Below are 13,603 nucleotides of genomic sequence, written 5' to 3' on the forward strand. Positions count from 1 at the left end.
TTTCTGTCAAGCCACTCATGACCAATAGACAATGCCTGTTGTTCAGTGGTCCAAGGTGTTGTTTTCAGATGAAAGTAAATTTTTCATGTCATTTGGATATCAAGGTCCCAGAGTCTGGAGGAAGACACAATCCAAGCTGCTTGAGGTCTAGTGTGAAGTTTCCACAATCAGTGATGGTTTGTGGAACTATGTTATCTCCTGGTGTAGGTTCACTGTGTTTTATCAAGACCAAAGTCAGCGCAGTCATCTACCAGGAAATTTTACTGCACTTCTTGCTTCCCTCTGCCGACAAGCTTTTTGGAGACGGAAATTTCATTTTCCAGCAGGACTTGGCACCTGTCCACACTGCCAAAAGTACCAATACCTGGTTTAAAAACAACAGTATTCCTTCTCTTCATTGAATACAAATACGCATCACAATTTTCAAATTTATATTTTTCAACTATTTAGAAAACCATGTATTATTTCCTTCACACTTCACAAATATTTGCTACTTTGTGTTGGTGTATCACATAAAATCCCAATAAAATACATTAAAGTTTGTGTGTGTGACACAAGAAAAGGGGAATATTTCACAAGGTATGAATACTTTTTCAATGCCACATATGTCACTGCAGGCCCATTATTTTAACAAAATCTTTTTTTCATAGCTTTGGTTTGCAGATTGACATTAATGAAGAAAAAAAGTGAAAACATTGGAAACATTGAGAGAGATGAGCTAGTTTAAAAAAAAACAATTCTTTTAGCTGGTGAATATCAGCCTTCCTTTTACATCTTTATCAAAATTACCTGCTCTTTCAGAGTTTGCTGATCTTGGGAGAGTTCATGAAATCTTACTCTCCACAGTTCTTTCTCCCCTGAAAGGTCTGTCTCCAGGTTATCAATTTTCTCTTGAAATTTATTTAGCCTGCTAATGGAAGATGTGTTGATATCTTGTATCCTTTTCAGCTCATCTAGTAGGTCGTCATCATCTTTGTGAAACAATTGATACAAAAAATACATAGGTTTAGAATAGGTCTTTATAAAAGGTTACATGAGAACACATGTAAAACTGTAACACAAGAAGGACTGACAGCATAGTGAGGTGTCAGATTACAGCTCATGCAGTTTTCAGTTTTTCTCATTCAATTATATCCATGTTTTTCAAGGTTATAACACTTTCCTATTATAGACTATGGAGCTGTTTACATGTCATGTTTTTTTTTTTCAGACATGAATGAAGTGCAGCGTTAGAAAACAGACTGAATCTTAATGTCATAGCTGGATTCCCATCTATACTGCTCAATACTGCTGTATAACAGACCCCTGATGCTACTTCTGTCAGTATGCTAAAACACATTGAACAGCAGGAATGCATCTCCATGTGCTCTGCATTGGAGACATCATAGCAGATAGTCTCCTACCACCAGCTCAGAGTCAATTAGCGAAACACTCCCATCAACGTTTTTATCCTCTTCATATATTGCTATCATCATATTATAGATCACTGTGGTTCAGTTCGGTCTGAAGGGTGTCTGTGGTCTTGCTCTGGTGCCTCCTCTCTTCTTAATTGACCCTACATCATTCTCACAATGTACTCCATCGTGCTGCTGCGCAGGCATATTTCACTGTGCCCTGCTGAAGACAGATCAAAGTACTTAGGAGTGCATGCGTTGGCAAAGGCCAAACAGCAATGATGACCTAGAAGGAAAGTCGGCGCATGTGCACTACAGTACTTTGCCGTACCCTCAGCAGGGCAGAGCAAAGTATGCCTGAGCAGGAGGGCTATGGAGGTCACTGTGTGGACGATGAAGGATGCGTCATTCGTGGTTGCCCTATGGAGCTCGTGGCTGTGCTTGAAAAGCGCACCAAGGTGGCAGTGACGGGGGCTGATTGCGTGAGTAAAGGTACCTTAACACTGAATGATATCGCTAGCGATCCGTGACGTTGCAGGGTCCTGGCTAGCGATATCGTTGTGTTTGACAGGCAGCAGCGATCAGGAACCTGCTGTGCCATCGTTGGTCGGCGCAGAAAGTCCAGAACTTTATTTTGTCGCTGGACTACCGCAGACATCGCTGAATCGGCGTGTATGACGCCGATTCAGCGATGTCTTCACTGGTAACCAGGGTAAACATCGGGTTACTAAGCGCGCCCCTGCGCTTAGTAACCCGATGTTTACCCTGGTTACCAAGGGACTTCGCATAGTTGGTCGCTGGAGAGCTGTCTGTGTGACAGCTCTCCAGCGACCACACAGCGACGCTGCAGCGATCGAGATCGTTGTCTAGATCGCTGCAGCGTCGCTAAATGTGATGGTACCTTTAGGGGGCTGATTGTATCACAGTCGAGTGACTGGCACTGACGTCACTTAATGCTACTGTCAGAGATTGATGATTGATTGTGCCATTTAAGCGGTAAAACTACAGCGATCAGAGCAAACTAGGGTCACTATAGTTACACACAAATTGTAGCTATGTAACACTGTCTGGTAGCCCACTTCGTACATTTCTTAGGCTGGGTTCACATTAGGGTATCTGTGCACAGCGTATGCCTGCGTATAGATCTGCAAGCGTCTTGTGTGTATATATTTAATATTGTGTACACAGGGACATGCGTTGGCATCAGTTTGTATGCGGATGCATCCTCATGCATCGTTTCGTGGTGTGCAGCGAATGCAACATGTTGCATTTTTTTATGCATCAAATATGCGCAGGCCTGCACATGTGGATGAATGCATCAAAACAACGTATTACTGTCTGTGGGAATGCGTTCAATGCGCTTGCGTACTTCAGACTGGGCATGTCCATGAATGGATCGAGACACGACCTCCTGGAAATACCGTACACATGCGCAAAAACGCATACAAACACATGCACACGCAGCATTTTTTTTGGCGTCATGATTAAGCTGATGCGGATAAAAAACGCAACGTAAGCATGCATTTAAATGTGTTTTGGCATGCATTTTGCATACAAATGATATGCTGCACACAGCATATTGTGGATTTGTCATACACTTGCAGAGAAATCCAACATGGAAATTTTTTGCTCAGTGTGAATGTAGTCTTAAGATGTATGGGAGATTTAGTTGGAGAAATTTGATAACTGTCTAAGGCTAGGTTCACATTAGCATCTCTGTGCGCAGCGTATCATCTGCATGCGCAAAAACATGCTTACCCCTGCGCATCATCTTGCGTATGACGCAAACACAAATGCTGCGTGTGCATGCGTTGAAATGCGTTTTGGCATGCGTTCGCGTTTTTTAAGAGCATGGTGACATCATTTTCTGGACATGCACAGTCTAAAGTAGGCATCGTATCGACCGCATGCATGCAAGTCATTGTGTACCAATGCGTTCCCATAGACAGTAATGCGGGTTTTTTACGCTATCACCTGCAATCATCCGCATGCGCAATATTTGACGCTTCAAAAAATGCAACATGTTGCGTTCGCTGGAAACCGCCGCACACCGTGAAACTACGCATCTGCATGTGAACGCATGCAAAAGCATGTCCCTGCATACACCATGTTAAAGATATATACGCATGACGCAGGCGGATGTATGCGGATCATACACTGCGCACAGAATCGCTAATGTGAACCCGGCCTAATTCATTTGGTTGGATGTTGCAGAAATGTATGTGCTTGCGGCTATAGCCACTCTTTTTGTTTGAAAGTGAATGTTGCAGAAATTTCCAGGCAAATCTACAGTGTCTATATTCAACCTTACCATTTGAGATAATATTTAAAGAAAAAGCTAATAAAAAAAGAGCCACAAAAATTATTCAATCAATTTACTGTCTCATATCATATTTTATATGTAAAAGAATGACAAAGCTCTAAGGTAATCGGATACCTGTAGGCCATGTTTTTACACATGGAAGTCATGTATAGGCACTTGTCCCCTATGAGAGATGAGAAATCTCACCACACCACCCAATGCACTTCCAGATTAGATTTTTCATATCTGGCACATTGGCTCTCTACAAAAAAATATATAATTATTGTAGGGGGACAAGCTCCTATAGCAGCCATACCACTACTTCTATATGTAAATACGTGCTGACAGGATCTCTTTTAGAGAGTTGTTGGTATTACTCACAAGTCACAATATAATGAATGTACGTGTTTTTTATTAGTGGGGAGAGGGAGACCACACTGTGAGCAGCTTATCTTATGGGGACAAAAAATTGAACATATTGAAGTCCAGCATGACTGATCTATCTTTTTCTTAAAGGGAACCTCTCTCCAGAAAAAATGCTATTAACCTGCAGATATGGGGTGAATCTGCAGGTTAATAACATTACTAACCTGCCCGATGCCTGCACATAGCCAAACTCTGTAAGGAGAAAATGAACTTTATTCTCCCCGTCAGCGTTCCCGTTTCAGTCACGGACGTGGGTTCAGTCACCGCTCTGAGTATACAGAGCAGCAGCTATAACTGCACCTCAGGCACCGGCTGACACTTGCTCTGCATTGGGGCTAACTGTCAGTCCATGCTGGAGTGCGGTTACAGCCGCCATACAGAGAGGTGACTGAACCAGCACTGGCACGGCCCCAGTAACTGAAACCCAATTAACCTCATAGCTGCAGGTTAATAGCATTTTTTCTGGTGACAAGTACCCTTTAACATGTGTTCCAGGAGACAGTTAGTTAGCCCCCATACACTTTGCCTCGTATGTTGAAATTGGTGCGGTCAGGTGACAATTATTTCATGAATATGGCCAACTTTCGCTGCACAACACCTTTCTAAAGTGAGAAATATGGAATGATGCATACCTGAATTCGGATTATCCTGCTTAATAGACAGCATATGTGTATTTTCCTCTGTAGATGACTTTGGTCCAAATGTTAGAGTTGACATGATCTAAGAGAAACATAAAAATACATTAGCTTACTAAGTGAAAATGCGTGCATGTATAATGACACAAATTCCTCAGACTAGCTTAAAGGGTGTTTCCATCTATGACATTTATATCATATTGCTGGTACCCTCATCTATTGAACACTAGTGGCATATCCTATTGACGTGCCTCAAAGTCCCAAATAGGACAACCTCTTTAAGAGTTATTCTTAGAAGTGTTTAACTATAGAAAAGATGGTGACTCAGAGATTAAACAATATATTTATTTTTGATTTGTTAAATGAGAAGTTATCATTCCAAATTCTCCTCAAAACCTATGTCCATTTGATTTAAAGAAATCTTATCATCTGAAAAACCACTATTAACTTGCAGATTGGGGTTAATCTCCAAGTTAATAGCGTTCTCAATCTGCCTGGCGCTGACACTTAGAGCTCGCTGCCAGTAGGAAATGAACGTTATTCCCCCCGGCAGCATTCAGGCTCCAGTATTAGAAGCAGCGTTGGTGCTGGTTTAGTCACTGACTGACAGCAGGCCATAATGCTGAGCCGCTGTCAGTCAGTGCTGGGGGTGCGGTTACTGCCACCAGTCTTCATACATAGAGCCGTGACTGAACCCGCGCCGGCGCCACACTTACGACTGGAACCCAAACTGTAAACCTGTCTGATACCTGCAATTAGAGCCCCACTGCCTGAAAGAAATTAACTTTATTCTCCTCGGCTCTAAGGGTACATGCCCACGATCCTTAACTAACAGCGCTTTGGACGCAGCATATGTTTGCCGAGTCCAAAGCACTGCCTTCTATTGAATGCAGGCAAATCCGCCTGTGGATTTACCACATTCAATACATTTGTATCAATGTAATTACTGTTGTGGAGATTGGCGTCTCCGCATTCGAAATTAACATGCAGTCCTAAAAGACGCGCCGCATGTCAGTGTCTGCGGTTGATCAGCAGGCGCACATACATGCATAGTGGATATGGGATTTCGAAAAATCCCATCCACTGTGCTGTAACAGCAAGCTGCTGCAGGTTTGATGCTACATAAATATGCAGAATCAAACCCGCAGCAGTTCCTGATCCTGGGCATTGGGCAGGTTTACAATGCTATTAACCTAAAAAGGATCGTGCTCACCACATAGTAAAATCCCATAGAACAATCACAACAGAGAATGTGATCATATAAATATTTATTAGGTATCAATAATTAGGCCATACAATACAATGACAATATTATAGAGAGTAATAATATATATATATATATATTTTTTTTTTTTTTTTACATATATATATATATATATATATATATATATATATATTTTATTACTCTCTATAATATTGTCATTGTATTGTATGGTCTAATTATTGATACCTAATAAATATTTATATGATCACATTCTCTGTTGTGATTGTTCTATGGGATTTTACTATGTGGTGAGCACGATCCTTTTTAATCAATCGTAGTGTCACACTACACTACTAACACACTGGGTGTTTTCCGGGTGTCATTATTCATAATCTATATAATATAATTTTAATAGTATTCCTTATATTTTTTATATTGATACCCCACTAACAGTACTGTGTTTTATTAATAATGCTATTAACCTGCAGATTAACATCATATCTGCAGGTTAATAGCATTTTTGTCAGGTGACAGCTTTGATAAAAAGCGAACGGGTCATCAGGATTTTGCTGAGTAACCTACAAACAATGTCAGGTTGGTACCATTATGCTGATTAGAATGATACCTGGGTTGATGAAATCTGACTTGTGGTTGTTGTTTAAACTGTAATTGCAGTTTTCAGTTAATGAGATTCTCGTGCTCCGGGATGTGCCTTTCAGAGTGTCTTATTTGGTGCTCGGTTCTCATATTCATACTTATGGGCTTATATGACAGGTCACAGAACCTTCAGTGACCTGCCTAGTATTTAAATATTGCGTTAGCAGTTCATATTGTGGTCTTTATAAAAAATATTTAACAATAGCAAAATGGTGCCAGCACAAGCGCCGCCTGCGCCATTTTGTTGGAGGAAAAAAATTGGATGCAGCAAAATGGCACCGGTGGAGGTGCTTGCTTAGTAGTATTTTTTCACCTTTTTTTTTCTCCAACAAAATGGCTTTTACCAATAGATGTTACTGTGCACACGCACTTCTGCAGTTGCATCTATCGCCGACAGATGCTACTGTGCAAGCGTCGTCACCGGTGCATTTTGCTACAGGCAAATTCTTTTTACCTCCAACAATGTGGCACTGCAGTCAATGCTTCAGCAGTAGCATTTATCAGAATGCGATAGATTGCCGCAACTGCTGACATTTTCCTGTATTTACATTTTTTTTCAATATGAACTGTGCAAGCGCAGTATTTAAAATAGGAGGCAGATTACTGAAGGTTCAGTGACTTGTCATTTAACCCCATAAGGTTTAATATCAGAATAGACCACCACACAAAGCCCTACCCACAGCCCCGCCCAAGAGCATAAGAATTTCATTAACTAAAAAATCCAAATACAGAATTAATAAAAACAACCACAACACAGATTTTATCAACCCAGGTATCACTTTAATCAGTATAATGGTGCCAACCTGACAATACCTGTAGTTTACTTCTCCTAATGACAGGTTTGCTTTAAAGGGAATCTGTCACCCCAAAATTGGCCTAGAAACGAAGGCCACTGGCATTAGGGGGTTATCTACAGCATTCTGTGATGCTGTAGATAAGCCCCCGATGTATCCTGAAAGATAAGAAAAACAAGATAGATTATACTCACCCAGGGGCAGTCCCACGGTGGTCCGGTCTGATGGGCGTCGCGGTCCGGGTCCAGCGCCTCCCATCTTCATACAATGATGTCATATTCTTGTCTTCCTGCCAGGCCTCTCTGACCTTTCCCAATGCCTGCGCACTTCAGTACTTTGCTCTGCCCTCAACAAGGCAGACAAAGTTCACCTGCGCAGGAGCCGCAGCAGGAAGATAAGAAGAGGATGATATCGTATAAAGATGGGAGGCACCGGATCTGGACCATGAGGCCCATCGGACCGGACCGCACCGGGACCGACCGTGGGTGAGTATAATATAACCTGTTTTTCTTATCTTTCAGGATACATCAGGGGCTTATCTACAGCATTACAGCGTCACTGTTTGGTCACTGGAGAGCTGTCACACAGACAGCTCTCCAGCGACCAACGATCCCAAAGTCCCTGGGTAACCAGGGTAAACATCGGATTACTAAGCGCAGGGCCGCACTTAGTAACCCGATGTTTACCCTGGTTACCGTTGTAAATGTAAATAAACAAACACTACATACTTACATTCCTGGTGTCTGGTCATGTCCCTCGCCTTCAGCTTCCCGCACTGACTGAGCGCCGGCCATAAAGTACAGCGGTGACGTCACCGCTGTGCTTTACGGCTGGCTGGCGCTCACCAGTCAGTGCGGGAAGCTGACGGCGAGGGACCTGACCAGACACCGGAATGTAAGTATGTAGTGTTTGTTTTCTTACATTTACAACGGTAACCAGGGTAAACATCGGGTTACTAAGTGCGGCCCTGCGCTTAGTAACCCGCTATTTACCCTGGTTACCAGTGAAGACATCGCTGAATCAGCGTCACACATGCCGATTCAGCGATGTCAGCGGGAGATCCAGCAACAAAATAAAGTGCTGGACTTTCCCCAGCGACCAACGATCTCCCTGCAGGGGCCTGATCGTTGGTCGCTGTCACACATAACGATTTCGTTAACGATATCGTTGCTACGTCACAAAAAGCAACGATATCGTTAACGATATCGTTATGTGTGACAGTACCTTAAGTTTATAGGCCAATTTTAGGGTGACAGATTGCCTTTAAATATAGATGTATAGGTCTACCTTTGCTGTGGACTGCCGTTTCAGATATGAACTACAGAAGTAGAGAGGAATGGAAGGAGAACACAAAAAGGACAGAAACATGCATGATGTTACCTCTTCAGAAAGAAGCAGAAATAAACGCCAAGTGAATTTGTACCAAAAGAATGGATTCTAGGAAGAAAATAGAAGAAAAAGAGCACAGGTGGGAAATAGAAAACTAGTAAGTTATCAATTATTATTATTATTATAATTTCTATCATGGAGCAGTACTACCTTAGTAAAAATAATCTGAAATGTGGATATAACGCCCCAGGTAACCGGTTGTTGCTGTGGCATTGCTTTCCTCATGGGGAGAGTGATGTCACACTTGGAAGCGAGGAAGGATCCCTTTGACAGGTATTCAGCACATGCAACACTTCTGACTCCAGGTCAGAAGAGGGAGCTCTACACCTGACTTCAGGGGAGCTGCTAGCTCTGGTCGGAGAAGGAGTCAGTTGCTAGGCAGTTGGAGTTAGACAGTTGGTGAGAGGAGAGCAAAGAGAGAGGAAGGAAAGCTGGGGCCATGGAGACGAGTGATTTTGCGGCTCCTGGGAAGGAAAGAGAAAGCAGAGCAGTCTGTAAAGTGACTGATTGGGGAAGTGGTGCGCAGGAGAGTGAAGAGCTGGAGCGAGAAGCTGCAAATGGGTTTCCTCCACGCTGAGCACAGATACCGGTAGCCGGAAGACCGGGGTTGTGCAGCACTTTATCACAGCAGAAACCAGCGGACAGCTGATTGCAAGTTACCTGTCCACCATTAACACCCGAGGACACAGTAGCAGATAGAGCCCAGGTCATGATAGAGATCCTGTAAAAAGGCTTGAGTTACCTGTCGTATGGGTGGTGTCCTACCAACAAAGGGGACAGAGAGAAAATGTGAGGACCTTGTGTGAGGTCTAAGGCAGCAAGGAACTGCAACATCACAGCGCTAGAAGGAAGGCTTCCAACCCTACCTGGTTAGAGGGATTTCCAATTCATTTACAAGCCGGCCGGACCACACCAGCATCCGTGATCTGATACCCTGAACTGTGGCTGCCTTGAACCAAGTAAAGATATAAAGAGACTCCGTTTCTTACTACACCACCTATTTCCATTTTCATCTATTTCAACGGGAGCCCTGAGGACCCGGCTTCACCTGTGGGAAGTCACAGCATTCCTGCTGCCATAACATCACCCCAGTGGACCCCTTTAAGCAGAGTCGGTCACCCCTGACCGAATACCACAGGTGGCATCACAAACTTTTATTTTTCAACTAACCCCTTTTAAGACTGTACCTTTAACATGGGTGCCCAGGGCCATGGACCAGGTTGCCGCCGCCGTGACACATCCCTTTAAGTAGCGGACCTGGTACCGAGTACCCCACGGCCCTGGCAGGCATTCCATTTACCTTAACCACTTAGGGCCAGTTCAAAAGAGTCAAGTACACAGCAGGCTATGGACTGAAAATCCGATGCATATTACTGTAACAACATTGTGGGTGACATCTATGAAACCTTGGTGAAAATTTGAACTCCGTCGCATATTTGACAAGCAGTGAAATCTGATGCTTGGTACAGAATTAGCTACTGAAGATTTCACACTACAAAAAAATCTGTATCAGTTATGTTCTGAGAGGAGTGTGTTTGGGCAAAAGAAGCTGTAGCAATGTTGGTGGTTTGTTTGTTTGGGTTTCATTTTACCAGCGTTCATTATGCTTTATTCGTGATGTAAATTTTTTTTTTTTTTGCAAAAGCGCTTTTTATTGAAAAGTACACCAAAAAATAGATAAAAGCCCCATTAAGGGACATAAGAAACCATTTATAATGTACCCATCAAATGTAATACTGACATTTAAGGAGGAATTTACCATGGATTTTTATACACTTTTCTTGAGCCAAAAATCCATTAAATTAATATGCACCAAATGTATTAGATGGGATCTGTCACCAGGTTTTTCCTACCTCATCTGAGAACAGAATAATGTAGAAAAAGAGACCCTGAATCCAACAATGTATCACTTAGTTTACTGGGTGCAGCATTTGTGACCCAATCAGAGTTTTTAGATGTAGCATGTAGCACAGCTCAGAAAGCTTAATCCACCTACACCACAGCTGTGTGTGTACACTGTATATTGACAGCAAGCTGCTTATCACAGGAGGGGGTGTGGTCAAACCAGTGCTCACATGAGCATCAGTCCTGGCAGTAATAATGTCCTGGTGATTGCAAGTAAACAACCACACCCAGCCTAATAAATAACACATGCTCAAAATTTGTGTTTCATCTACTGCTGTCTTCAGATTGCATAGCAAAGACCTGCTGACAGATTCCCTTTAAGAATTGTATGTCTCTTATTAAATTTGGCACATCTTTGGCTGAAATGGTAAGGCTGATATAAAAGTTATAAAAGGTGTACAATTTTCAACTTTTTTTATGCTATAAAACTGCCATACGGGGACTGATAAAGTCCACAATTGTTTGCAATGGTAGGAAGGATGGACAAGCTAGTGGACATTTCCTGATTGGCTAGCTAGGAAGATGAAGATGGAGGAGTTTGATCACAGGAAACTTTGAATCGGGTCAAGGTACTGAAAGTCTAAATATTTTGAAACAAACTAGTTGAGACAAACTTATTTGTAGCCAGTGTGCTCTCCATGTATGCAAGTGTACAAGTATAATTTTCCACGCAGACCATCAAAAATTCACATTTTAGTACAGAATTAATTAAGGTGCTTTCACTCTGCGTTCTGGCATCCGTTTGATGGTTACGTCTGAACCCCCTGCAAAATGGGATTTGGACATCTGGGCTGACGGGGCCATTGAATATAATGAATCATTTTCGGGCATGCACACCTACTGGAGGCAGACACTCAGATGTAGTCTAATACTTCAGAGTATCCGCCTCCAGTAGGTGTACACGCCCGAACATGATGCATGTCAGGGAGCATGTTTGCTCTGCCGGCATCATTATACTCTATGGCCCTGTGTCACGGGGGTATTGGGTAGACTAAAGCTGATTACCCGGGCCCCTGTGATATCCCTCAGACTAGGGAAAACCCTGTCTGTCCTTCTCCCAGAATTTACACTGATGGTGTGCTTGTCTGGGCCGCCAGGCCTGACCCTGACTCCTGTTTCAGCCCTATGCTGAAACCTCCACCCGCCACCCAGTGATAAGACCACACACCAACCTACACAGAAAGTACAGACAGAGAAAACTAAAAACGCACCACGCCGCAGACACACAGGAAAACACTATAATGTGCACAGGGCAAAAATAAACACAAATATAAGGAGAAATATGACAAAGGATAATACACCACCAGATACGATACTTCAACTCCTAGTTGAATGTCTATTTAAAGGCCACGGGAGTGACCCAGCCTCCAACCAGATTATCTGCCAGATTAACCCTGGATAACCTGGATAAAATCTAGCCGGCGCCACTGAGCGTATAGTGGACAAATGTGGAATTACCGCTGTCTGTCGGACGCCCTAGTGTGAACAGCGTCCGACATGACACCCTGCCAGTGCATACTCCCGAATCACGTTTTACAGGGGGGTTTGGATGCAAGCCCAAATGGAGCCACTGAATAAGTGCCTGAACGCAGTGTGAAAGCATCCTTAGCAATGGAGACATTTATATGAACAATTGCAATAAGCCTGATTTTTACAATAGACATCTGAACCCAGCCTTGGGGCTTGTGCACACGAGTGTATAAATTGGTCTGACATTACCTGCCCTACTTTCCATATATAGGCAATACAGTAAGGAACATTAAATAAATAACAAGCTCTTCTTTTCTACAGAATTACATGTAACTGATTAAACTAAAATTAAATGACATGTTAAATGAGATATTTCATTTAAATACAGTGCCTTGAAAACATTTTCATAACCCGTGAACTTTTCCACTTTTTTTCACGTAACACCCACAAGCTTAATTTGGATTTTATGTGCTATACCAACACAAAGTAGCAAGTATTTGTGAAGTGTAAAGGAAATGATGCATGCTTTCTAAACATTTGAAAAATATAAATCTGAAAATTAGGACAGGCATTTGTATTCTGCCTCCTGTAGCTCAATACCCCTAAATAAGATCCTGAGGGACCAATTGCCCCCAGAAATGACATAACTAGTAAATTGAGTCCACCTGTGTGTAATTTATTCTCTGTATAACTACAGCTGTTCTGTGAAGGCCTCAGAGGTTTGTTTGAGAATATTAGGAATCAAACGGCACCATGAAAACCAAGGAACACACCAGACATGTCACGGATAAAGTGTTGGAGAAGACTAAAGCAGGGCTAGATTAGAAAATTAGAAAAAAAAATAACCCAAGCTCTGAACATCTCACAGAGGTGTTCAATCCTTCATTCAAAAATGGAAAAAGTATGGCACAACTGCAAACCTACCAAGACACTGCCGTACACCTAAACTGAGATCCCAAGCATGGAGGCAAACCTGATAGAGACTGCAAAAACTTAAGACTGGGGCATAGGTTCACCTTCTAGCACTGAAACGACCCTAAACAAACTGCCAGAACCACAATGGAACGGTTTTCAAAGCATATTCTTGGGTTTGAATGGCTCAGTCACAGTCCAGACCTAAATCTTATTGAGAATCTGTAGCAAATTTGAAAATTGCTATTTCTCTATCCATTCTAACTGAGATAGAGCTAGTTTACAAAGAAAAATAGGCAAACATTTCAGCCGCTAGATGTTCAAAGAAGATAGAGACATACGGCAAAAGACTTGTAATTGAAGCGAAAGGTGGTCCTTCAAAGAATTGACTCAGTAGGGCTGAATACAAATGCAAATCACAATTTTCAGATTTATATATTTAACCCCTTAATCCCATATGACGTACTATCCCGTCCAGGTGACCTGGGACTTAATTCCCATGGACGGGATAGTAC

At 42.5% G+C, this 13,603-nt stretch overlaps 1 protein-coding gene across 4 annotated transcripts in view; it reads right to left on the reverse strand.

Moving 5' to 3' along the window:
* The window catches only part of LOC138669974 (uncharacterized), a 233,337-nt gene that overhangs the window by 204,224 nt on the left and 15,510 nt on the right, over nucleotides 1-13,603 (reverse strand). For 2 of the 4 annotated variants that reach the window (XM_069756896.1, XM_069756894.1), the window contains exons 3-5: nucleotides 8,793-8,849; nucleotides 4,755-4,842; nucleotides 790-971 (exon numbers count right to left, since the gene is read on the reverse strand). In XM_069756896.1, the coding sequence (XP_069612997.1) occupies nucleotides 790-971; nucleotides 4,755-4,842; nucleotides 8,793-8,849 (327 nt within the window). The remainder of the gene's footprint in view (nucleotides 1-789; nucleotides 972-4,754; nucleotides 4,843-8,792; nucleotides 8,850-13,603) is intronic. The other 2 variants (XM_069756898.1, XM_069756897.1) reach the window with 1 other exon arrangement.

This window comes from Ranitomeya imitator, chromosome 3 (genome assembly GCF_032444005.1).
Source record: "Ranitomeya imitator isolate aRanImi1 chromosome 3, aRanImi1.pri, whole genome shotgun sequence".
Classification (NCBI taxonomy): Eukaryota; Metazoa; Chordata; class Amphibia; order Anura; family Dendrobatidae; genus Ranitomeya; species Ranitomeya imitator.